Source organism: Rana temporaria, chromosome 1 (assembly GCF_905171775.1).
Source record: "Rana temporaria chromosome 1, aRanTem1.1, whole genome shotgun sequence".
Lineage (NCBI taxonomy): Eukaryota > Metazoa > Chordata > Amphibia > Anura > Ranidae > Rana > Rana temporaria.
In genome coordinates, this window is record NC_053489.1 from 620,338,795 (window position 1) to 620,366,635 (window position 27,841).

At 44.7% G+C, this 27,841-nt stretch overlaps 1 protein-coding gene across 2 annotated transcripts in view; it reads right to left on the minus strand.

Moving 5' to 3' along the window:
* The window catches only part of CFAP99 (cilia and flagella associated protein 99), a 153,519-nt gene that overhangs the window by 25,524 nt on the left and 100,154 nt on the right, over nt 1-27,841 (minus strand). For both annotated transcript variants that reach the window (XM_040335302.1, XM_040335303.1), the window contains 3 exons: nt 18,471-18,612; nt 16,699-16,850; nt 15,858-16,063 (listed from right to left, as the gene is read on the minus strand). In XM_040335302.1, the coding sequence (XP_040191236.1) occupies nt 15,858-16,063; nt 16,699-16,850; nt 18,471-18,612 (500 nt within the window). The remainder of the gene's footprint in view (nt 1-15,857; nt 16,064-16,698; nt 16,851-18,470; nt 18,613-27,841) is intronic.

Consider the following 27,841-nt stretch of genomic DNA (forward strand, 5'->3'; position numbering starts at 1 on the left):
CTCTCCTTTTTATCTGCTTTCAGGTGTGATTTTTATATTGCCCACACCTGTTACTTGCCCCAAGTGAGTTTAAAGGATTTTGAAAAGGTGCCAAGAATTTTGACCAGCCCATTTTTGGAGTTTTGTGTGACATTATGTCCAATTTGCTTTTCCCTTTTTTTGTTTTTTTCCAATACACACAAAGGAAATAAACATGTGTATAGCAAAAAATGCGTTACTGCAATACTTTTCTGTGAGAAATACTTGATTTTCTGGAAAAATTTATGGGGTGCCAACAATTTCGGCCATGACTGTGTATATATATATATATATATATATATATATATATATATATATATATATATACTGTATACAGTGCCTTGCAAAAGTATTCACCCCCCTTGGCTTTTTACCTATTTTGTTGCATTACATCCTTTAGTTCAATGTTTTTTTTTCCATCTGAACACAATAGTTTAAGTTGGTGATTAAGTAAAATTAGAAAAATATATACATAAAACTATTTTTCAGAAATAAACTGATAATTGGCATGTGCGTATGTATTCACCCCTTTGTTATGAAGCCCATAAAAAGCTCTCGGGCAACCAATTACCTTCAGAGGTCACATAATTAGTGAAATTATGTCCACCTGTGTGCAATCTAAGTGTCGCATGATCTGTCATTACATATACACACCTTTTTGAAAGGCCCCAGAGGCTGCAACACCTAAGCAAGAGGCACAAATAACCAAACACTGCCATGAAGACCAAGGAACTCTCCAAACAAGTAAGGGACAATGTTGTTGAGAAGTACAGGGTAAGGTTATAAAATATATCCAAATTTTTGATGATCCCTAGGAGCACCATCAAATCTATCATAACAAAATGGAAAGAACATGGCACAACAGCAAACCTGCCAAGAGACGGCCACACAACAAAACTCACAGACCGGGCAAGGAGGGCATTAATCAGAGAGGCAGCGCAGAGGCCTAAGCTAACCCTGGAGGAGCTGCAGCGTTCCACAGCAGAGACTGGAGTATCTGTACACAGGACGACAATAAGCCATACGCTCCATAAAGTTGGGCTTTATGGCAGAGTGGCCAGAAGAAAGCCATCACTTTCAACATAAAACAAAATGGCACATTTTGAGTTTGTGAAAAAAGGTATGTGGGAGACTCCCAAAGTGTATGGAGGAAGGTGCTCTGGTCTGATGAGACTAAATGTCAAATTTTTAGGCCATCAAAGAAGATTTTATGTCTGGCACAAACCCAACACATCACCCAAAGAACACCATCCCCACAGTGAAACATGGTGGTGGCAGCGTCATGCTCTGTGGATGTTTTTCAGCAGTCGGGACTGGGAAACTGGTCAGAGTTGAGGGGAAGATAGATGGTGCTAAATACAGGGATATTCTTGAGCAAAACCTGTACCACTCTGTGTGTGATTGAGGCTAGGACAGAGGTTCACCTTCCAGCAGGACAATCACCCCAAACACACTGCTAAAGCAACACTTGAGTGGTTTAAGGGGAAACATGTAAATGTGTTGGAATGGCCTAGTCAAAGCCCAGACCTCAATCCAATAGAAAATCTGTAGTCAGACTTAAAGATTGCTGTTCACAATCGCAAAGCATCCAACTTAAAGGAGCTGGGGCAGGTATGCAAGGAGGAATGGGAAAAGATCCCAGTGCTAAGATGTGGCAAGCTCATAGAGACTTATCCATAGTGACTTGGAGCTTTGATAGCCGCAAAAGATGACTCTACAAAGTATTGACTTTAGGGGGGTGAATAGTTATGTGGTATATAAGTGTAGCGCTCAAACAATACAATGAATACCAAAATATTGCATACAAGAAATTAATAAACCATAAATAGTGATCACTCACTATGTTATACACAATAAATAAACCTTAAATAGTGATCTCTAAGAGCCGGTTCACACAGGGGCGACCTGTCAGGCGACTCAGCCGCCTGACAAGTCGCGGTCCACAGTAGTCAATGGAACCGTTCTAATAGGATCGACGCAAGTCGCTCCGACTTAGAAAAAGGTTCCTGTACGACTTTGGGGGCGACTCGGGGCGACTTGCATTGACTTCAATACTGAAGTCATTTTGCAAGTTGCCTCTCAAGTCGCCTTGAGATCGCCTTGCCGAGTCGCCCCCAAAGTCGTGCCGCCTGTGTGTGAACCGGCTCTTACTGTGACGAAACTAATAAAATGAATTGTGAAAACAAAGAAAATGAGTCCATAGAAGGAATGTGAATATAATGCAATATATAGTCCACCAAGTGTCACAAGGATGTCTGGAACACAAACTTTGAAGTGATTCGTAAAACAATCGTGACTTATTGTGTATAATGTGATGACCCGCCACTGATAAAATTGCGAGCTTACCAGAACATATGGATTTAAAGAAACTTAAATCTCTATGAGTCAAACAGGCATGAATGCTGATGTTATCGACTGGAATATCCTTGTAGAAAGTAAGTCAAAGCACCCGATCATCAAGAGAGGCAGGTTCAACCAAATGGAAGGTGAGCAGTGGTATCAATTGCACAGACGTGCCTCAGTATATATCATAATGGGAGGAGATGGAAAAGGAGAGAAAAGGCCACATCGCGTAATCTCGTTTAACCACTTAACCCCCGGACCATATTGCTGGTCAAAGACCAGGCCACTTTTTGCCATTCGGCAATGCGTCACTTTAACTGACAATTGCGCAGTCGTGCGACGTGGCTCCCAAAGAAAATTGGTGTCCTTTTTTCCCCACAAATAGAGCTTTTTTTTTTTGGTGGTATTTGATCGCATCTGCAGTTTTTAGTTTTTGCGCTAAAAAACAAAAATAGAGGGACAATTTTGAAAAAAAATTATATTTTTTACTTTTTGCTATAATAAATATCCCCCAAAAATATATAAAAAAATGTTTTTTTCCTCAGTTTAGGCCGATACGTATTCGTCTACATATTGGGACCATTGGCATTTTTATAGCGATCAGTGCTATAAAAATGCATTGATTACTATAAAAATGCCATTGGCAGTGAAGGGGTTAACACTAGGGGGCGAGGAAGGGGTTAATCATGTTCCCTGGGTGTGTTCTAACTGAAGGGGAGGTGGACCGACATGGGGAAATGACAAATCGCTGTTCATACATTGTATGAACAGACAATAGATCATTTCCCCCCCCCTGACAGGACCGGGAGCTGTGTGTTTACACACACAGCTCCCGGTTCTCGCTCTGTAACGAGTGATCGCAGGTGCCCGGCGGTGATCACGACCACCGGGCACGCGCGCCCCTATTGGCTGCTAGACGAGGTGACGTATAGCTACTTGCTCTCGCCCAGCAGAGCCGACCTGCCGCCGTATAACTGCGGCGGCTGGTCGGCAAGCAGTTAAAATGGTAAAAATGTAATGAGCAATTGCACTTACATGATAATGAGATATGCAGCGCTTGTATGTATACAGATAAGGCGGCAGTGGAGTCCTCCCGACGTGTTTCGTGTTAGTACACTTCGTCTGGGGTGTTTCTCCACTGCAGCCCACTTTAATTTATAAAATAAATGACCCCCGTGGTGAAAGTCCAACTCACCGTGTCACGCCGGCATCTCGGACAATCACTTCCGGTATTCTACAAAATGGTGGAGCGGCGTGCGTTTCACACCTCAGTGTGGTGACGCCGATGCGTTCCAAGCCTCAATGTGGCACCGTGAATAGTTATGCACATGGACTCTTTCTGTTATTTTGTCCTATTTGTTGTTTGCTTCACAATTAAAAAAAAAAATCTTCAAAGACGTGGGCATGTTCTGTAAACCCTCAAACAATCCATGTTAATTCCAGGTTGTGAGACAACAAAACATGAAAAATGCCAAGGGGGGTGAATACTTTTGCAAGGCACTGTATATACTGTATACAGGGCTTTTTTTCTCAGACAATAAATGCAGGTACTCCCTTCTTCTGGGTCACCCCTTGTCTCTGTCCCCTACCCACCTTCGAGCACTGTCCCTTCATTTGACCCTCTACCCACCTTCCAACACCACCCCTTTTAGAGAATACAGAACCAAGAATCATTTTTTGGTGCTAAGTAATTTGAATTCATTGTGTTAATTATAAGAAGATAAGCAGTAAAATAGATCCCCTACAGCCAGAAAATATAGATACCCCCAAGCAGCAATAGATCCACCCCAACAACAATATATCCCCCCACCAGCATCAATAGAACCCCCAGCAGCCAGCAACAATAGACACTTCCTTCAACAGAAGATCCCTCTCAGTAACAACTGCCCCCCCAGCAACAATAGATCACCCTCAGTGACAATAGACCCTACAGCACCCCTAGTCATTACATACATTCAGTGTTAAGGGTGCCAGAATTGCGCTCCCGCTGGAAAAAAGCCTTGTATATACAGTGTGTGTATGTATATATATATAGATATATATAGATATATATATATATATAGATATATACACACACACACTGTATATATAAACACATATACACACTATATTGCCAAAAATATTGGGACGTCTGCCTTTGCACATGAACTTTAATGGCATCCCAGTCTTAGTCCGTAGGCTTCAACTCTTCTGGGAAGGCTGTCCACAAGGTTTAGGAGTGTGTCTATGGGAATGTTTGACATTCTTCAAGAAGCACATTTGTGAGGTCAGGCACTGGTGTTGGATGAGAAGGCCTGGCTTGCAGTCTCTGCTCTAATTCATCTGAAAGGTGTTCTATCAAGTTGTGGTCAGGACTCTGTGCAGGCCAGTCAAATTCCTCCACCCCAAACTTGCTCAACCATGTCTTTATGGACCTTGCTTTGTGCACTGGTGCACAGTCATATTGGAACAGGAAGGGGCCATCCCGAAACTGTTCCCACAAAGTTGGGAGCATGAAATTGGCATGCTAACGTCTTAAGAGTTTCCTTCACTGGAACTAAGGGGCCAAGTCCAAAACCTGAAAAACAACCCCACACCATCATCCTCCCTCCACCAACTGATTTGAAGGGGTGGCCCAATACTTTTTTCAATATAGTGTTAATGAACATGCTTGGGGTGAAGGAACTTGACTTTTAATGTGAAGTTTTTCCTTTTCAAGGATCCACACAACAAGACTCTAGTGTTGAGTTTCAGTATATTTCTAACTTAGAACCCAAGGGCCAGATTCACAAAAGGGATACGACGGCGTTTCTCCTGATACGCCGTCGTATCCCTGTTTCTATCTATGCGACTGATTCATAGAATCAGTTACGCATAGATAGCCATAAGATCCGGTGTAATTGTTTTACACTGTCGGATCTTAAGATGCAATACCGCGGCCGCCGCTGGGGGGAGTTTGTGTCGTAAACCAGCGTCGGGTATGCAAATTAGGAGTTACGGCGATTCCCGACGGTTTTTCGCAAATTAGGAGTTACGGCGATTCCCGACGGTTTTGGTGCTTTAACTTTACACAGCAATCGTATTGCTGTATAAAGTATGGCCGTCGTTCCCGCGTTGAAATTTTAAAAATAACGTCGTTTGCGTAAGCCGTCCGGGAATACGGAATTACGCTATGCGCGTCGCCGTTCGAAAAAATTACATCACTTTGCGCAAAGCACGGCGGGAGTTCGGAAACGGAGCATGCGCGGTAGGTCCGGCGCGCGCCTCATTTAAATGGCACACGCCCATTTAAGTTGGCCCGCTTTGCGCCGGAGGCCGCCGGCGTAGGTTTTCATCGCAAGTGCTTGGTGAATCAGGCACTTGCGATGAAAAATTGCGGCGGTGTAACGTATCTACGATACGTTACGCCGCCGCTCATCTACGTGAATCTGGCCCCTGGTTCCCAAACTGCAGCCCTGGGGCTGCATGCGGCCCTTTGGCACCTATTCTGAAGCTTTCGGGGCCCCTGCTTGCCCCCCTGGGTTTTTCTTACATAGGCTCTAGCCAGTAAAGTAAAAATATTCTTTAGACTGAGTTTTCCAACTACCGGCATTTCGTTTATTTCCTTCACATCATCTTATTTTTTATTTATTTTTTCACTGTTCATCTCTTTTGCTCTTTTTAAGTTTTGCGTTTTAAAATGGATTTTAAGTGGATCTTGTTGAGAAAAATATCATTATGCCACAAATGCGCAAGCAGGAATTGTAAAGGTGCTGTATTAGCAGTGAATTCTAGCAGCCTCATATAAGGGTATCTCCCATCTATGTATCCCAAAACATGTCCTCAGTCTCTCCCTGACAGCTTTCTGTAGGATTACATTCACTGAATATGGGGGTGCATTTGGTGATGTCAGGGGGCCTCAAATGGGCACCCACTTATCTGAACCATAGGATTCTTTTACCTGAAGGTTTGTGTTTATTTTTCAATTTGGCACAGCTGGCTCTGTCACACAGCCGCAACATCTATTCACAGTTATCTGAGAATAGAGGGCCTGATTCTCAAAAGAGATACGCAGACTTAACTGCTGTTCAGCCTGCGTATCCCTGTGCCTAACTTTGGAAACGATTCTCAAAAGGCTTTTTCCAAAGTTAGGCAGAAAATCTGACATGTGTAAGACACTTACACGGTCAGATTTTAGGATGCAGTACCGCATCCGCCACTGGGGGCATTTCTCATTGAAATGCAGCTTTGCGTATGCAAATGAGGACTTAAGCAGATTTTCAAAGCATTTCATCACTGTGATTTCTGCCTAAGTTCCGAATTTGCCTGCGCAAAACTAGGGCTGGTTTTATAATGTGGAAAGTTAGTCACACATTGTAAAGGCCCATTCCAGCGACGGCATTTGGTATGCATTCCCGAGGGAGAACTCCACGGCAATTTTAAAATTCAAAACCGACATGGGTTCCCCCCCAGGAGCATACCAGGCCCTTAGGTCTGGTATGGGTTGTAAGGAGACCCCCCCCACGCCGAAAAATTGACGTAGGGGGTCCCCCTACAATCCATACCAGACCCGTATCCAAAGCACGCTACCCGGCCGGTCAGGAAGGGAGTGGGGACGAGCGAGCGCCCCCCCCCCCCCTCCTGAGCCGTGCCAGGCCGCATGCCCTCAACATGGGGGGGTTGGGTGCTCTGGGGCAGGGGGCGCACTGCGGGCCCCCCCACCCCAGAGCACCCTGTCCCCATGTTGATGAGGACAGGACCTCTTCCCGACAACCCTTGCCGTTGGTTGTCGGGGTCTGCGGGCGGGGGCTTATCGGAATCTGGGAGTCCCCTTTAATAAGGGGGCCCCCAGATATCGGCCCCCCGCCCTAAGTGAATGGATATGGGGTACATCGTACCCCTATCCATTCACCTGGAGGCAAAAAGTAAAAGTTAGTAAACACACAACACAAGGCTTTTTAAAATAATTTATTATTCTGCTCCGGATTCCCCCCCTGTCTTCTTTATTAGCTCTATTTCCAGGGGGGGCTTCTTCTTCCGCTCTCCGGGGGGGGGCTTCTCCGCTCTCCGGGGGGCTTCTTCCATCTTCTCCCCTCTTCCGCTGTTGACTCGGCGAACCCCGGTTCTTCTGCAGCTGTCCGGTGCCTTCTTCTTCAGCGCTGGCTGCCTGCTATCTTTGTGTGTTAGCTCAATTTCTAACAGGCAGCCGGCGCGGTCTTCTGTGACGTCAGGGTCTTCTGTTCTTCTCCCCTCTTCCGATGTTGACTCGTCGCATCTTGTCGCTGTAATGATGGAAGCGCGCCTTGCATCCCATTTATATAGGCATCATCGTCCCATCATGCTCCGGTAGGTACCCACGTGGTGGGTGCCTACCCACGTGCACCCACCACGTGGGTACCTGCCGGAGCATGATGGGACGGTGATGCCTATATAAATGGGATGCAAGGCGCGCTTCCATCATTACAGCGACAAGATGCGACGAGCCAACATCGGAAGAGGGGAGAAGAACAGAAGACCCTGACGTCACAGAAGACCGCGCCGGCTGCCTGTTAGAAATTGAGCTAACACACAAAGATAGCAGGCAGCCAGCGCTGAAGAAGAAGGCACCGGACAGCTGCAGAAGAACCGGGGTTCGCCGAGTCAACAGCGGAAGAGGGGAGAAGATGGAAGAAGCCCCCCGGAGAGCGGAGAAGCCCCCCCCCCGGAGAGCGGAAGAAGAAGCCCCCCCTGGAAATAGAGCTAATAAAGAAGACAGGGGGGGAATCTGGAGCAGAATAATAAATTATTTTAAAAAGCCTTGTGTTGTGTGTTTACTAACTTTTACTTTTTGCCTCCAGGTGAATGGATAGGGGTACGATGTACCCCATATCCATTCACTTAGGGTGGGGGGCCGGTATCTGGGGGCCCCCTTATTAAAGGGGACTCCCAGATTCCGATAAGCCCCCGCCCGCAGACCCCGACAACCAACGGCAAGGGTTGTCGGGAAGAGGTCCTGTCCTCATCAACATGGGGACAGGGTGCTCTGGGGTGGGGGGGCCCGCAGTGCGCCCCCCTGCCCCAGAGCACCCAACCCCCCCATGTTGAGGGCATGCGGCCTGGCACGGCTCAGGAGGGGGGGGCGCTCGCTCGTCCCCACTCCCTTCCTGACCGGCCGGGTAGCGTGCTTTGGATACGGGTCTGGTATGGATTGTAGGGGGACCCCCTACGTCAATTTTTCGGCGTGGGGGGGTCTCCTTACAACCCATACCAGACCTAAGGGCCTGGTATGCTCCTGGGGGGGGGAACCCATGCCGGTTTTTTCTTTGAAAATTGGCATGGAGTTCTCCCTCTCAGGAATGCATGCTGAGCGACGCTGTCATTTTTTTTTATAATTATTTGTTTTCCCGGCGCGTCTTTTTTTTTTCACCCGTCGCAACTTTAGTGTCCCGTCGAAATTCTCAAAGCCGCCCGGCGTTAATTACGTTCGCGCGCTGCACGTCGGGAAAATGACGTCACACGCATGCGCAGTACGGCCGGCGCGGGAGCGCGCCTCATTTAAATTTTAAACGCCCCCAGGAGAGGAGGACCGCCTTACGGCGGCGGCACTTAAGTTACACGGCCTGAAATTTCTAGGTAAGTGCTTTGACGATCGGGCACTTAGGTAGAAATTTTAAGTCAGTGTAACTTAACTGCTGAAATTTAAGTTAGGCAGGTTTTTTGAGAATTTGGCCCAGAGAGACTACAAGTCCAATCTGCCACCCCAAAGGGACTTGTAGGGCCAGATTCACAAAAGAGATACGACGGCGTAGATTTCTTAGCATGCTAAGAAATTTTTATCCGCTGGGAATCCGTCGGCTGGATTTTTATCCGCTCGGACGTACACACGACCGGATCTATCTGCTGGAACTGATCCGCGGATCAATCCCAGCGGATAGATCCGGTCGTCTGTACGAGGCCTAAGTGACTTACACCATCGGATCTTAGGCTGCAATTCTAGGCCGGCCGCTAGGTGGCGATTTCATTGCGGTCGGCGTAGAATATGCAAATGACTAGTTACGCCGATTCACGAACGTCCGATTTCCCCCGTCGCTGTAAATTTACGTCGTGTCCGTAGAGATACGCCGCGTAAATTTAAAGCTGCCCTCTAGGTGGTCTAGCCAATGTTAAGTATGGCCGTTGTTCCTGCGTCGAAATTTTAAATTTCACGTCGTTTGTGTAAGTCGTCCGTGAATGGCGCTGGACGCCATTTACGTTAACGTCGAAACCAATGACGTCCTTTCGACGTCATTTAGCGCAATGCACGTGGGGAAATTTTAGGGACGGAGCATGCACAGTTCGTTTAAATGGTCCCCGCCCGATTTGAATTAGGCGGGCTTGCGCAAGTGCTTTGTGAATCAAGCACTTACGCTGAAAACTTGCGGCGGTGTAACGTAAATGTAATACGTTACGCCGCCGCAGCGTAGGGCGATTCTACGTGAATCTGGCCCATAGTTCTTAGTGAAGCACATCAACACAGTAATCGCACAGGAATAGTCTGCAGGATCCTGTACATTGCACCCACAATCCACTGATCTCTGCTGCAATGCTTTTTAGGCTCAGATTGTAATGTACATTCTTTTCTTTTTTCAATACGTGTGCTTTTTTTTAAATGCCTTTAAGGCCTCTTGCACACAGCAACTTAAAAAAGGTTAAGGGGTAGATTCACATAGACTTACGACGGGCGTATCAGTAGATACGCCGTCGTAAGTCCGAATCCCCGCCGTCGCAACTTTAAGCATATGCTCAAACTGAGATACGCTTAAACGTTGCTAAGATACGACCGGCGTAAGTCTCCTACGCCGTCGTATCTTAACTGCATATTTACGCTGGCCGCTAGGGCCGCGTACGCTGATTTACGCCTAAAATATGTAAATCAGCTAGATACGCCGATTCACGAACGTACGCCCAGCCGTCGCAGTAAAGATACGCCGTTTACATAAGGGGTTTTCAGGCGTAAAGTTATTCCACCAAATACATGGCGCAGCCAATGTTAAGTATGGCCGTCGTTCCCGCGTTGAAATTTGAAAATTTTATGTCGTTTGTGTAACTCGTCCGTGAATGGGGCTGGCCGTAATTTACGTTCACGTCGAAAGCATGACGATTTGCCAACGTCATTTGGAGCATGCGCATTGGGATAGGTCCACGGATGGCGCATGCGCCGTTCATTAAAAACTTCAAATACGTGGGGTCACTAGTATTTTACATAGAACACGCCCCCAACCAGCCTATTTTGAATTAGGCGGGCTTACGCTGGCCCAGTTACACTGCGCCACCGTAAGTTTCAGCGCAAGTTCTTTGTGAATACAGGACTTGCTGCTCAAACTTAAGACGGCGTAGTGTATCTGAGATACGCTACGCCCACCTAATTCTACCTGAATCTAGCCCTAAGTGTTTTTTTTTTTTACTGAGCTAAAATGCAGTCAATTGTTTACAATGTGCCTGTACACACTGATGCATATTCTTCAGTAAAATAGAAAAATCTGCATTCCTGGTCAATACTTTGCGCCTGTATGCACAAATACGCACAAATATGTCACACTTTCTTTATTTTAAAAAAAGAAATAGAAGAATGTATATGCATAGTCGCAAACACAGGCAAATGATATACACCTTGGGCCAGATCCACAAAAACCTGACGTAACTTAAAAAATCCAATTTAAGTTACACTGGCTTAAAGTTTCTACCTAAGTGCCTGATCCACAAAGCACTTATCTAGAAATTTCAGGCTGTGTAACTAAAATTCCGCCGGCGCAAGGCGTTCCTATTCAAATGGGGCGAGTCCCATTTAAATGAGGCGCGCTCCCGCGCCGGCCGTACTGCGCATGCGCGTCGGCCGTACTGCGCATGCGCGAAGTTACGTTACGCCGAGTTTTGAGGATCGCGACGGCTTAAAGTTGCGTCGGGGAAAAAAAAAATGACAGCGGCATGCATTCCTGAGGGAGAACTCCATGCCAATTTTCAAAGAAAAAACCGGCATGGGTTCCCCCCCCAGGAGCATACCAGGTCCTTAGGTCTGGCATGGGTTGTAAGGAGACCCCCCCACGCCGAAAAATTGACGTAGGGGGTCCCCCTACAATCCATACCAGACCCGTATCCAAAGCACGCTACCCGGCCGGCCAGGAAGGGAGGGGGGACGAGCGAGCGCCCCCCCCCCCTCCTGAGCCGTGCCAGGCCGCGTGCCCTCAACATGGGGGGGTTGGGTGCTCTGGGGCAGGGGGGCGCACTGCGGGCCCCCCCACCCCAGAGCACCCTGTCCCCATGTTGATGAGGACAGGACCTCTTCCCGACAACCCTTGCCATTGGTTGTCGGGGTCTGCGGGCGGAGGCTTATCGGAATCTGGGAGTCCCCTTTAATAAGGGGGCCCCCAGATACCGGCCCCCCACCCTAAGTGAATGGATATGGGGTACATCGTACCCCTATCCATTCACCTGGAGGCAAAAAGTAAAAGTTAATAAACACACAACACAAGGCTTTTTAAAATAGTTTATTATTCTGCTCCGGACGCCCCCCCTGTCTTCGTTATTAGCTCAATTACCAGGGGGGGCTTCTTCTTCCGCTCTCCGGGGGTCTTCTTCCACTCTCCGGGGGTCTTCCGCTCTCCGGGGGGGCTTCTCCGGACTCCGGGGGGGCTTCTCCGGACTCCGGGGGGCTTCTTCCATCTTCTCCCCTCTTCCGCTCTTGACTCGGCGAACCCCGGTTCTTCTGCAGCTCTCCGGTGCCTTCTTCTTCAGCGCTGGCTGCCTGCTATGTTTGTGTGTTAGCTCGATTTCAAACAGGCAGCCGGCGCGGTCTTCTGTGGCGTCAGGGTCTTCTGGTCTTCTGTTCTTCCGATGTTGTCTCGTCGCCTGTTGTCGCTGTAATGATGGAAGCGCGCCTTGCATCCCATTTATATAGGCATCACCGTCCCATCATGCTCCGGTAGGTACCCACGTGGTGGGTGCCTACCCACGTGCACCCACCACGTGGGTACCTACCGGAGCATGATGGGACGGTGATGCCTATATAAATGTGATGCAAGGCGCGCTTCCATCATTACAGCGACAACAGGCGACGAGGCAACATCGGAAGAACAGAAGACCAGAAGACCCTGACGTCACAGAAGACCGCGCCGGCTGCCTGTTTGAAATCGAGCTAACACACAAACATAGCAGGCAGCCAGCGCAGAAGAAGAAGGCACCGGAGAGCTGCAGAAGAACCGGGGTTCGCCGAGTCAAGAGCGGAAGAAGGGAGAAGATGGAAGAAGCCCCCCGGAGTCCGGAGAAGCCCCCCCGGAGTCCGGAGAAGCCCCCCCGGAGAGCGGAAGACCCCCGGAGAGTGGAAGAAGACCCCCGGAGAGCGGAAGAAGAAGCCCCCCCTGGTAATTGAGCTAATAACGAAGACAGGGGGGGCGTCCGGAGCAGAATAATAAACTATTTTAAAAAGCCTTGTGTTGTGTGTTTATTAACTTTTACTTTTTGCCTCCAGGTGAATGGATAGGGGTACGATGTACCCCATATCCATTCACTTAGGGTGGGGGGCCGGTATCTGGGGGCCCCCTTATTAAAGGGGACTCCCAGATTCCGATAAGCCCCCGCCCGCATACCCCGACAACCAATGGCAAGGGTTGTCGGGAAGAGGTCCTGTCCTCATCAACATGGGGACAGGGTGCTCTGGGGTGGGGGGGCCCGCAGTGCGCCCCCCTGCCCCAGAGCACCCAACCCCCCCATGTTGAGGGCACGCGGCCTGGCACGGCTCAGGAGGGGGGGGGGGGCGCTCGCTCGTCCCCACTCCCTTCCTGGCCGGCCGGGTAGCGTGCTTTGGATACGGGTCTGGTATGGATTGTAGGGGGACCCCCTACGTCAATTTTTCGGCGTAGGGGGGGTCCCCTTACAACCCATACCAGACCTAAGGGCCTGGTATGCTCCTGGGGGGGAACCCATGCCGGTTTTGTTTTTTACAAATTGACGTGGAGTTCTCCCTCGGGAAAGCATACCAAATGCCGTCGCTGCAATGGGCCTTTACAAGGTGTGACTAACTTTACACTTTGTAAAACGAGCCCTAGTTTTACACTTGCAAAATAACACTTACGGCGCAAAAAAGAAGCTAGAAAGCTTTGTGGATCGCCTTAAGTGCTAATTTGCATACTAGCAACGGCATTTCGACTCGAAATGCCCCCAGCGGCGGATGCGGTACTGCATCCTAAAATTAGGCAGTGTAAATCAATTACACATGCCGGATCTTCTGTGTAACTTTGGAAAAAGCCTTTTGAGGATCGTTTCCAAAGTTACACACAGACTGAACAGCACTTAAGTCGGAGTATCTCTTTTGAGGATCTGGCCCCTTGTTTCTGCCAGGAATTTCTGATGCTCATACATTAGTACCATGTGAAAAAGCCCTAAGAAAGGTGATTACCACTGGCTTAGAAACAACTGTTGGTTGTTTACAATAGAGGGCTGGCAGGTTACCAAGATCTGTTCTCATAGAAAAAAAAGTAATGATTTCAATACCTGTGTTATGAAGCTAAACATGATTTTAAAATGTCTCAACAATGCTTAAATATACAGAGATACTTGTTTGTTTAGAATATGTAAATACGTTAGCGGGCATCATCTGCGCATACGTCTACTTTACAGAATGCTAAATAGCTCTTGATGCAAACCTGTTCTTTACCCTGTGCAAAAAAAAAGCCAAGCCCATTGTAAGAGTCACCATGCTCGCCCCCAGGGCCGCTGATAGAAATCATGGGGCCCCGTACAGCCTACCTGACGGGGCCCCCTTCAGCTCCACCCCTGGTCCCACCTTTAGCTCCACCCCTGGCCCCGCCTTGAAACTGTCTCTGCAGCACGTTACGGGATTGGCGGCATTGGTAGGCACCTGGAGCTGGGGGGGGGGGCTGCCGTCTGAAATTGAAATTGAGAAGCAGGAGGGGGGGGGGGGCTGCCGTGAATTGAGAAGCAGAGGGTGGCCCTTTACAAATTATTAATTAAAATGAAAAATGAAAAAATAAAAATAAAAAAATATATAAAATAAATAAACATTTATAAAAAAAAAATGGGGGGGGTTGCCATTCAGGGCCCTGGGGACCTCTGGGCCCTTTAATTAAAAAAAAAAAACATTTATAAAAAAAAGAAAAAAGGGGGTTTGCCACATGGAGACCTCATGAGCCCTTTAATATATATATATATATATATATATATATATATATTATTATTATTAAAGGTCCCCAGGGCCCCGGATGGCAATCCCCCTTTTTTTATAAATTCTTTTTTTTCATATTATTTTATTTCATTTTTTTTTCTTTTTATTCCTTATATATGTATATATATATATATATATATATATATATATATATATATATATATATATATATATATATATATATATATAAAATTAAAAAATATATAAAAATGTATTTATTTTTTTATAAAAAAAGGGGTGTTTTCATCCCGGGCCCTGGGGATCGCCGGGCCCCTGGGGACCCCCGTACCCCTAAGAAAAAAAAATTGTCCCTTTAATAAAAAATAAAAAAATATATATATTAGAAAAAATATATATTTTTTTATAAAAAATAAATAAAAAAAAGGGGGGTTGCCATCCGAGGCCCTGGGGGCCTTCGGACCCCTGGGGACCCCGGACCTCAAAAAAAAAAAAAAAAAAAAAATGGCCCTTTAATAAAAATTAAAATAAAAATATATTAAAAAAAATATATATTTTTTATAAAAAATAAATAAAAAAAAGGGGAGTTGTCATCTGGGACCCTGTGGGCCTCCGGGCCCCTGGGGACCACCGGACCCCTAAAAAAAAAAAAAGGTTTTTTTTTTTGTTTTTTTTTAAAGGGGGTTGCCATCCGGGCCCCTGCTGGCCCGGGCCCCCCTACAACAGGGCCAGTTGTACTGGCTTATCAGCGGCCCTGCTCGCCCCCTCCCTTGGGACTACATCCATGCCTCTCTATCTTGTCTAATCAGAGAACGCTTTGTATTCACTCAACAAATGCAAAGCCTTCTCTGAATAGCTCTGGTGTGAAGCAGCTGACCTCCTGGGTTCAGAATTTAGCAGGGCAGCCACTGGGTATGGAACTTGCAAGCAAGTGGAGATCACTGGAGTAGAGGTGTCTTCATCACTGATGTCCAGTATCCAAACCTGGAATTCTTCTTTAAGGTGTCCACCTTGCTCCAACACAGGAAACATCCTGTTTCGGTGTTGCTTATCTTTCCAGTACAGACTTGATAGCAGAAGGGCCAACCCAGTTTACAATGGACTTGGCTCTTTTGCACAAATCTCATAGGAAGCCCAAGCCTTTTATCCAAATTTCCTGTATCTAAATTAAAGTTTTGAAGTGAAGGTGTAAACTTCTATGGTTGATTGCACTGAATGTCAAGAAAAAAATGATTTGCAAAAAAATGTGAAGACTTTCCCCATATGAGGTCAATATTAAAACGCTTGTTGCCTGTATTTTTGAAGCCCTGGGTATATGAATCAGACATGTTTTGCATAATCACTATTATATCCCTTTGAAGAAAGGTCAATGCATTGAACTCACTTGAGAAGAGCTGCTTTCCCCATAGCTGTCCTGTGCAGTGAGATCTGTTCCAAGGTGTCCAGAAGTATCTGCTGTTTGGTCTGCTTCTCCTCCAGGATCTGATCCCTTTTCTCCTCTTCTGATTTCCTCTCAGCCTCCTTCAGCAGGGACAGTCGTTCATGGAGCTCTGCTATTGACATCTCACAGTTCAGCCCATGTCCTGCAGTCTAAAAGGGATGGAAGACTGAGATCATTAATCCTTTAGCAGCACAATATAGGGGGGAATGGTTCTTGTTGGTTTTATATTATTGTTGTTATGACAGTGATTATTGCTAGGGGCTATAGCAGCCGCTAGCGATAATTGTAAGTAAATCTGTCAGGTTGTACCCAAGTGGCTCGATCAAGCAACTTGGTACATTCAGCCTGTAGATACACGGTTTGAATCTCGGCCGGTTCCTGATGAACTGGCCAAGATTCAAACCATCTATGGCCGGTGTTATTATCTAAGAGGTGGGGGGGTACTATATACCATAGATAAGGCAGATAACAAAGCAGATGACAATGGCTGGAGGTGTCGGGATGATGGTTATTCAGAGATGAATGGGAGTAAAGAGAAAAAGGGAAATGCATTCTTCAACAAGTGAGTTTTGGGGGAGTGTGAAAAATCAGGGCAAGTCTGATTAGGAAAGAGTGATCGAAAGGATCAGGTCAGCTTTAGGAAAGTCTCGGAGTTGTAGAACATAACACATTTGCAATATGTTATATTAAGTTGACAGTGTATAAAAACTGACCATCACAGTATATGAGGTCACAGAGAAAATCGTTTGATGCCAAGATGTTGCTTACATTCTCACTTACTCACCTCTGTTAAATCTACGAACTTGTGTCTGATGATCGGCACGGACTCCATGGCTCGAATCTCACGGATTAACTCAAATTTTTTCTTCAGTTCCTCTTCAGCATCCTCCAGAGCTTGTTGTAACAGCTCCCGGCTCTCCACTGTCACCTCTTGCACTGAAAATATAGTATAAATGGTTTGTAAATGTAACTACTTTTCTTACTTAAGCTTTACACTAGTAACATTTATGGTTTCCTTATCTTGTAAGTAATATAGACATCTCTACATTTAGGTTGCATCTGTGCAGTAAACCATCATTTCTGAAAACAGCTGACCACACAAGGATAACGGAATTATTTCTCCACTGGCTCCACTCACTGTCCTGAAAAAAAGGTCCATTCCTTGCATTTTTAATTTTTAAGACGTGGCAGAAGTTGATTTTTGGCACAGTTGAATGTTTTATGTCTTTCCCAAGATAACTCTAGTGCATTAGCTAATGGGCATGCATGTTAATACCACTATGGCTAAAATACACTGCTGTTCAGTATTTAGATAATTAAACTAGAGTCACTATGGCTTGTGCACCTTATGGAGATGATCCAGGAAGGTTCTTGCTGTAGCTGTTGTCAGGATATCTAAGGCCTCGTACACACGACTGAGGAACTCGATGGGCGAAACACATCGTTTTGCTCGTCGAGTTCCTTGTTAGGCTGTCGAGGATCTCGGCGAGCCAAATTTCTCCATTGCCGTCAAGGAAATAGAGAACATGCTCTCTTTTTGGCTCGATGAGATCCTCGACAGTTTCCTCGTCGAAAAGTGTACACACGACCGGTTTCCTCGGCAAAAAAAAAAAAAACAGCAAGTTTCTTGCTGGTTTTTGCCGAGAAACTCGGTCGTGTGTACGAGGCCTAACTTGTAGTGGGTCCAGTGGCAGATATAAAAACATCAACCCCCTGCTGACCTGGGGATGTCTTATGCCCCGTACACACGATCGGAAATTCCGACAGCAAAAGTCTGATGTGAGCTTTTGAATGGAAATTCCGACCGTGTGTATGCTCCATCTGACTTTTGCTGGAAGAATTTCCGCCAGCAAAAGATTGAGAGCTGGTTCTCAAATTTTCAGACGGGAAAAATTCCTATGGGAAAATCCAAACGTCTGTATGCAATTCCGATTGCGACGCATGCTTGGAAGCATTCAACTTCATTTTCTCGGCTCGTCGTAGTGTTGTACGTCACAGCGTTCTTGACGGTCGAAAGTTCAGAGAACTTTTGTGTGACCATGTGTATGCAAGCCAAGCTTGAGCGGAATTCTGTCGGAAAAACCATCCAAGGTTTTTCCGATGGAAAATCCAATCGTGTGTATGCGGCATTAGAATCCTCTTGTGCTCAAGACTAGGCTGGGTAAATGTGCTGACTCGACATGATCTCAAAGACCCCACTGGTATCAGCAATTTGAAAATAATAGTTATCTACATCAGAGCTAGTGGGAAACAGCATGTAGTAAAAAAGAGGTCTTGTATTTCACCAGCCTAGCTTGGAAATTACATACATGAACCAAGTCATAAAGTCTAGTTTATATAAATGAGTCCCACTGTGGTGACAGTTACGGTAAGTGATTTAAATATTAGATGAATGATGACAGCATAAAACACCAATCGGTGGTGAATTAAATAGAGCTATAACGAGTGTGTGTGCCACAAAAGGCTACCATCCTTCAGCACTGAAACTTCAGGTTTGGAAGGTCTTTGCCTTTAACCGCCAACGTTTTTTGGCCAGCTTGACTCTATATACCATACCTATTCTTTGCTTGTACTTCTGGAGTTTCAGGCGTGCTTGTTTGGTATTTTTGCGCCCCTCGGACACTTGTTCTACCAGATCTCTCATCTCTCTCTCTTCCTGTAGGCGTTTCTCTGCATACTGGCGCATCAGCTTTTGTGCCTATACAACAAAGGCATAAGTAGAAGACCATGAACATCCCTGCCATTAATAACTGCTGTGCCAGCTAACTGCAGGAGGCACATTTATGTACAGTGAGCAGCCAACAATTTAACTGGACTGGTGGTGAATCATTCCTGACAGCCATGCCTACTGTATTTTATTATCACCGCCAGTGAAAATTAGCTATTTTCATGATTAGATGCAACCTTTATTTCAAGAATCTGCATTGGCATAACAGAACAAGAAAGGTAATAAAGACTTATTTTAGTATTGCTACCCTTTGTTTTAAGAGTTCATTTAAAGCGGAGTTCCACCTTAAAAACAAAGGGCCAGATTCACAGCCAGGCGGCGCAGCGTAACGTAACCGATTTAGGTTACACCGCCGCAAATTTTCGGGCTAAGTGCCCGATCCACAAAGCACTTACCTGGAAATTTGCAGGGGTGTATCCTAAATCCGTCCGGCGCAAGGCGGGCCAATTCAAATGGGGCGGGTACCATTTAAATTAGGCGCGCTCCCGCGCCGGACATACTGCGCAGGCTCCCGACGCAAATTTCCCGACGTGCTTTACGCGAAATTACGACGCGCTGACGTTTTGTGAATCGCGACGTGAAAAAAAGACTTGCGCCGGGAAAACATTTTTTTTTTAAAAAATTCAAAAGCGACGTGGGAAAGACGGGTATACTTTTACATGGTGTACTAATTTTACACTTTGTAAAAGGTGCCCTATCTTTGCGACGGCAAACTAACACTTGCGGCGACGTAACGACGGGAAAAAGTTTTGTGGATCGCCGTGACTGCTAATTTGCATACCCGACGCTGGTTTACGACGCAAACTCCCCCCAGCGGCGGCCGCGGTATTGCATCCTAAGATCCGACAGTGTAAAACTATTACACCTGTCGGATCTTAGGGATATCTATGCGTAACTGATTCTATGAATAAGTCGCATAGATAGAAACAGGGATACGACGGCGTATCAGCAGATACGCCGTCGTATCCCTTTTGTGAATCTGGCTCATACTTTTTATGAACAGCTTGCCTTTAATGTAAAAAAAAATAAAAAATCTTAAATAATTTTTTTTACTCACTTCTATATGGCTGTTACTAGGCAGATTTTGTAAACTGCCTAGTTCCTAGTCCAAGGTGGTAGAACTTCCTGTCCTAAGAACTCATTGCCTCCTGGGAAATGATGACACTAATTTCCCAGGAGTCTCTGGGCATTACTGTGCCTAAAAATCCCAGCATGCACCTCTCTCGGAAAATCCAGGAAGAAACATGAACTGGGCTTCATAATGCCCACAGCTATGATGGAAATGGCCACAAGATCCCTGAGATGATATCAGGTACGTTTTTGCAACTGTTTATGTACCAATCATGCTTTATTAATATGTTTTAATGAATATTCATAATAATGCAATTGAGATTGCAAAAAATTAATTAAAAAAATGTTATGCCCGGAACCCCGCTTTAAGTAAACCTGTCAAAACTCTGGACAGGTAAAACTGACCGGCAAGATGCAATGCATTTTGTTTTAGGTCAGTAACTTTATAAGCAGCGAAGCAAGGTATATAGATGACATGCATGTTGCTTCTTTAACCTCGTTTTGGTAATAGCACAGCACATTAAAATGGCACAGCCCGATATGTTCTTAGGCACAGCTCCATTTTGAATTGGCAGTTTCTGAGGTCCAGCAATTAATAAACTTGTGGCATACCAATCCTGCAACACAGTGCTTCATGGGAGTGCTATTTAGTACAGTCATAAGGCTTTTGCATTGTGGGTACATTAGAAACTCCAGCCATGATTCAACACTAAGCCCAAGAGCTGAATCTATTGGCACTTGGCCTTGCGATCTTACTACACAGCACTCAGTAAGGCCCCATTCACACCTGAGCGTTTCAGAGAGAAAAAAAATTAAATTCTTCTCTAATGCCGCGTACACACCATCACTTTATGTGATGAAAAAAAACGACACTTTCTGTGAAGTAAAAAATGACGTTTTTGAAACTTCAATTTTCAAAGACGAAGTTGCCTACACACCATCGTTTTCTCACAATGATCTTGCAAAGTGAGGTTACGTTCCACCACGTTTTACCATTGAAGCTTGCTTCATAAGTAGCTTCTGGGCATGCGTGGATGAAAAAACGTCTTAGAAAACGACGTTTTTTGCTACACACGGTCAATTTCTGTGAAGTAAAAAGTGCACTTTTGAAAAACGACACATAAAATTGAAGCATGCTTCAATTTTTTTTGGTCGTTTTTTACAAGACATAAAACGACGTTTTCCCCCACACACAGTCAATTAAAGTGACGTTTTTAAAAACGTCATTTTTTTTCATCACATAAAGTGATGGTGTGTACGCGGCATGAGGAGATGGTTCCAATCTCCACTGAAGCCAAACGCTTGAAGCTCAAAAATGTTTATTTGTAGCTTGATTCGGGAAGGTTTTTTTTTTTTTAAATCTCTTTATTAATTTTCCATTTTCCATACAGAAAAAAACATGCATATACATTTCACCTTTTACAAAAACATTCTAAAATTCCCCCTAACATTAATTTCATCTAACACAGTCATCTTCTTACATTCATTTCCCTCTCTTTCTTTAATGGTGTGTTTAACCTCCCCTTATACCCTGTTTATCCTGAAGCTGTCATAGGGTTTTCTATCCAGCTTGCCCATACTCTTTCGTATTTCTCCCCATGTCCTCTTTTGCAGTACGTCTCCCTATATAATGGCAAATTATTGTTTACTAGATTTTTCCAATGTGCTACCGAGGGGGTTCTACCTTTTTCCAATTTACGACTATCGTCTTTCTAGCGTAGAATAATAATAATAATGCCACCTGTGTTCTCCTTCCCATCGGGACAATCTTCTTCCCTACCAGTCCCAATAGGCAGATCTCCACCTCCTGTTCCAAAACTATTGATGTTACTGTAGCAATTATTCTCAAAACTTCCACTATCTTTGGACATAACCAAAATATATGCATACAATTTCCTGGAATGTCTGCACATCTCCAGCAATTCTGAGGGTTTGATGGAGAGATCTTATATAGCTTATATGGTGTATAGTGGCTCCTATGTATTATTTTGCATTGTATTAATTTATCTCAAAGTGATCTGGAATGGGGACCTCCACACTTCCTCCCAATTCTCCCCCACCAAGTTTGGAACGTCCCTTTTCCACTGTTCACTTAATTTACTTGTATCTAATGATGTATCTCTTAATAAATACTTATATAGGATTGAAGTTGACCTTTTTCCACTTTTCACCATTTTTTCGAGACCTACTTCCATTATTTGCGGAGTTCCCCCTGGGAACTTAGCCAATAATGCATGGTTAAGTTGCATATATCTGAAAATATAACTCTCGGGGATATTCCAGGACTTCCTCATTTCTACAAATGAGGAAAATCTTTCTCCCTGTATTATTTGCGATAACCTTTTCACCCCATATTTAGTCCATACCCCTGGATCGGGAAGGTTGGTGCATTTTTTAATCTCTGCTGACAGCAACAGCAACAGATGGTTAGGAAGCTGGCGGCTGCCAGATCCTTAAAACGCAAAAGCCCATAAACATTTTAAAAACTTTGTACAAATTTGTGCAAAAAAAACACTCAACAACTAAAGGAGGGCAAATCCAGATAAGTCTGCTATAATGTACCTATAAGCTATACATACTTGTGCATTATGGCAATAGCTGCCAACCCTCAATTAACCTTAATTCCACTTTAACTACTTGTCGACCAGCCGCCGCAGTTCTACGGCGTCAGGTCGGTTCCCTGCGCGAGAGCCCGTAGCTCTATGTCAGATCTCGAAGCGGCCACTTGGTGCTCATCCCTGACTCCCGTGCACGTGCCCGGCGGGCGCGATCACTGCCGGGCACCCACGATTGCTTGTTACAGAGCGAGGACCGGGAGCTGTGTGTGTAAACACACAGCTCCCGGTCCTGTCAGGGGAGAAATGCATACAATGTATGAACAGCGATCAGTCATTTCCCCTAGTGAGGCCACCCCCCCTACAGTTAGAACACACCCAGGGAACATACTTAACCCCTTCCCCGCCCCCTAGTGTTAACCCCTTCCCTGCCAGTGGCATTTTTATAGTAATCCAATGCATTTTTATAGCACTGATCGCTATAAAAATGCCAATGGTCCCAAAAATGTGTCAAAAGTGTCCGAAGTGTCCGCCATAATGTCGCAGTACCGAAAAGAAATCGCTGATCGCCGCCATTACTAGTAAAAAAAAAATATTAATAAAAATGCCATAAAACTACCCCCTATTTTGTAAACGCTATAACTTTTGCGCAAACCAATCAATAAACGTTTATTGTGATTTTTTTTACCAAAAATATGTAGAAGAATACGTATCGGCCTAAACTGAGGAAAAAAAACGTTTTTTTTATATATTTTTGGGGGATATTTATTATAGCAAAAAGTAAAAAATATTCATTTTTTTCAAAATTGTCGCTCTATTTTTGTTTAAAGCGCAAAAACTAAAAACCGCAAAGGTGATCAAATACCACCAAAAGAAAGCTCTATTTGTGGGGAAAAAAGGACGCCAATTTTGTTTGGGAGCCACGTCGCACGACCGCGCAATTGTCAGTTAAAGCGACGCAGTGCCGAATTGCAAAAAGTGCTCTGGTCTTTGACCAGCAATATGGTCCGGGGATTAGATGGTTAAAGAACTAAAGCGTTTTTTTAATACATGAAAATCCAGATTTATTTTGATTTTTTTTTACTGCATTAGGATTTACCGTGAGCTTCAGAGGCCATCTTAGAGCAGGGCAACAGATCAATGAAATAATGATCTATTGTTTGCTGATAACATGAGCAGTTGATCATTATTATACGGTAAGTTATCTATTGCTGCAGAGGTGCATTAGGGAACTGTATAAAGTCTCCCCAAACTAACCAAGCTCCCCATTAAGAAAGAAAAGTGTTAAATATGTAAAAAAAAAAAATTGTAATAATGAATTAAAACATAAATGTATCTTTTAATTCAGCAGAATTTTTTTTCCCATGTTATGTAACATTACAACATGGGTAAAAAAATGTTTTTTTATTTTTCTAATTAAATCTAAATTCCAAGGAGATATAACAGACACAAATGAACACAGCTCTGTATTCATTAATACACCATTAAAGAGAATGGAAAGGCAAAACTTTTTTTCTGTTTTGAATATAACAGATCCTCTATCAAGTTCTTGCCACTGCCTGTGTCCCCATTAGGTAGATTTATTCCTCGTTCACATGGGCATGCTATAGTGTACGCCTGTGCAAGGGCTGGGTTTGCCCACCCAGGAATACACAGGTGTTCTGTGCATCCCTGTGCAGACAGCCCTATTCATTTTAACTGGGACACAGTCGCTGCTCCCAATTTGACTGCCGTGTGGGTGCAGGTGCATGGCTCCAAACTCACACGTGCATCCCAATTGAAATGAATAGGCTGCCTGCATGGGGATGCATGAAGCACACATGGATTCCTGTGAGGGCAAACACGGCCCTTGCATGGGCATATGCTATAGTACACCCATTTGAGTTTCCTACCCCTTAACATGTTCCCATTTTGTCATGTTACAACTAAAAATGTAAATGTATTTTATTGGGATTTTATGCAATAGACCAAAGTGGCACATAATTGTGAAGTGGAAGGAAAATTATAAATGTTTTTCAAACTTTTTTACAAATAAATAAATAATAACTCTGATACCCCTAACTAAAACCTAGTGGAACCAATTGCCTTCAGAAGTCACCTAATCCGTAAATAGAGTCTACCTGTGTGTAATTTAATCTCAGAATAAATACAGCTGTTCTGTGAAGCCCTCAGAGGCTTGTTAGCGAACGTGAGTGAACAAACAGCATCACAAAGGCCAAGGAACACACCAGACAGATCAGGGATGAAGTTATGAAGAAGTTTAAAGCAAGGGTAGGTTATAAAAAAATATCCCAAGCTTTGAAGATCTCACAGAACATTGTTCAATCGATCATAACCCGAAAATTGAAAGAGTATGGCACAACTGCAAACCTACCAAGGCATTGGTAGAATCGGTCCACAGGACAACTATTAGTTGAGTACTCCCCAAAACTGGCCTTAATACAAGAGTGGCAAGAAGAAAGCCATTGTTGAAAAAAAGCCATAAGAAGTCCTGTTTGCAGTTTGTGAGAAGCCATGTGGGGGACACAGCAAACATGTGGAAGAAGGTGCTCACCACATGCTATGTGTGGTGGAAAACTAACACTGCACATCACCCTGAGCACAACATCCCCACCTTGAAACACGGTGGTGGCAGCATCATGTTGTGGGGATGCTTTTCTTCAGTAGGGACAGGCAAGCTGGTTGGAGTTGATGGGAAGATGGATGGAGCCAGATACAGAGCAATCTTATGCCATGTACACACGAATGGATTTTCCATTGGAAAAAAATCAGATGTTTTTTCCGATGGAATTACGCACAAACTTGGCTTGCATACACACGGTCACACCAAATTCTGACCATAGGAATGTGGTGACGTACAACACTATGACGAGCCGAGAAAAATTAAGTTCAATGCTTCCGAGTGTCAAACTGTTTTTTTCCCATCCGAATTCCATCCAGACTAATGGATTTTCCAATAGGAATTTTTTCCGTCAGAAAAATAGAGAACATGTTATCTATCTAAATTCGTCGAAATTTCCAAAGGAAAAAGTCAGATGGGGCATACACACGGTCGGAATATCCGATAAAAAATGCTCCCTTTGGACTTTTTCCATCAGAAATTCTGACCATGTGTACGCAGCATAAGAAGAAAAGAAGAAAGAAGAAAATCTGTTGGAGTCTGCAAAAGTCTTGAGACTGGGGCAGAGGTTCACCTTCCAGCAGGACAACAACCCTAAACATACAGCCAGAGCTACAATGGAATGGTTTCGATCAAATCATACGTATGTGTTAGAATGGCCCAGTCAAAGTCCAGATCTAAATCCAATTGAGAATCTGTGGCAAGACTTGAAAATTGCTGTTAACAGATGCTCTCTATCCAATCTGACAGAGCTTGAGCTATTTTTCAAAGAAGAATGGGCAAAATGTAATTCTCTAGATGTTCAAAGCTGATAGAGACATCCCCAAAAAGATTTGCAGCTGTAATTGCAGAGAAAGGTGGTTCTACAAAGTATTGACTCAGGGAGGCTGAATATAAATACACGCCACACTTTTCACATATTTGTAAAAAAAGTTTGAAAATGTTTTTTTCATTTTCCTTCCACTTCACAATTACCGTATTTATCGGCATATACCGCGCACTTTTTTCCCCTCAAAATAAGGGGAAAATCGTGGGTGCGCGATATACGCCGATACCCGCTTCCCGCGCTCAGTTTGAATGCCTGCGCCGACATATACCGAGTGCAGTACACTCGGCTACATTCGGCCAGGCTTGGCTCACGCTCTATGAAGTTTATGCGTGAGCACGAGCGAAGCCGAGCCTGGCCGAATGTAGCTAAATGTACTGCACTCGGTATATGTCGACGCAGGCATTCAAACTGAGCGCGGGAATCGGCGATTCGATGGGGAGACAGTGCGGGAGAATCCGGGAGGACACCACCGAAGCCGCAGACGGACGCCGGACCCGACGAGGCCGCCGATGGACGCCACGCAAGACAACAAAACTGTAAGCACTAAAATGTTTTTTTAACAGGAATTGCGGGTCCACATTAGGGGTGCGCGCTATACGCCGGAGCGCGCAATACCACGATAAATAAGGTATGTGCCACTTTGTGTTGGTCTATTACATAAAATACCAATAAAATAGATTTACATTTCTGGTTGTAACATAACAAAATGTGGAAGAATTTTAAGGGGTATGAATACTTTCTCAAGGCACTGTATATCTGTACTGGTGACTATAGTCACTAAGAAAGTGAGGGGAAATACAATTTTGTAGGGCTGCGGAAATTAACGATTAATTCCTCGATTAATCATTAATTTCTTTGATCGATCAAAATTATTTTGATCGAGTACAAGTTCCGCGGATTGAACTCCGCTGTCTCGCTCATAGGAAAGGCCGCGGCTTCGACCTAGCTCCGGAGCCGCGACCATCTTGGTACACCCGGCGGCGGCCTATTAGCCGTGCGCTGACGTCATCGTCTGCTGCCTGCTGTGAGTGTGCTTTCTATTCTGGGAGATATGGACATTACCGGGGGAGATGTGTGGACATTACCGGGGGAGATGTGTGGACATTACTGGGGGAGATGTGTGGACATTACTGGGGGAGATGTGTGGACATTACGGTTATAATTAATTGAAATTAGTCGATTAATCGATTAAAAAAATCGATTAATCGAACACAAAAATTGTAATCAGTAACAGCCCTACAATTTTGTCATTAGAACAAGAAGAGAGGATAAATCTTTCAATGGGGACAGTCGTTTCAGTGACAACTGTCTAAGAGGGACATTTTGCCTACTTTGGGAGATTTCTTCTAAGCTCCTGTGGTATATGTAAGGGTTTACAACTAAAGCTGATATAGAGCATTACAGTAGATGTCCTATAAAGAAGATGTGCTAAATATACAAATGAAGATAAATCCTGTTTACATAAGGGGGAAAGGATCGAGATCCTGAACTAGTTAAAACCAAGCCTGTTTTTCTACCCTTACATGTTTCTTGTAAGAGGTTTATTCTTTATGATAGCTGTGTGAATTATCAGCGGAGATATTACTGTATATTAACTGTGACATTCAGCCTTTGCGTTCTGTGCTTTACTATTGCGTTAAAACTCTAATGAATTAAAAACCGGCAAATGAGATCTGTTGATGTTTTACGATCGCAGCACGACTATTATTTGTGATTATTTATTGTTGTCACAGATGGGATGAGGCTGTTTGTCTTAAGAACCAGAATGGGATTTATAAGGATTAATGCCACACATAGAGACAGGCAACAGAATACATATAATTGAATCCCATATTCCTCAGAGCTATACAATAGTTCTGATTACACGACTTTGCAGCAACTTGCTTTACATCATGCTAGAAATTTTAAAACTACCCTTGCAGTGGGGCTGTCCCAGCACGGCAAGGGTTAAACAATGTTTTTGCCTAGGGTGCCTTTAAAAAGCAGTTTTGCCTACCTCGACCCTGGGTCCCTACTCTTTCCTCCAATGCTCAGGGTTAGGGAGGGGTGCTCAACGTCCTCACTCACAATGCAGGACTGAAAGTCCTGGGATGACCTTAGAGCAGCCTTTTTCAACCAAGGTTC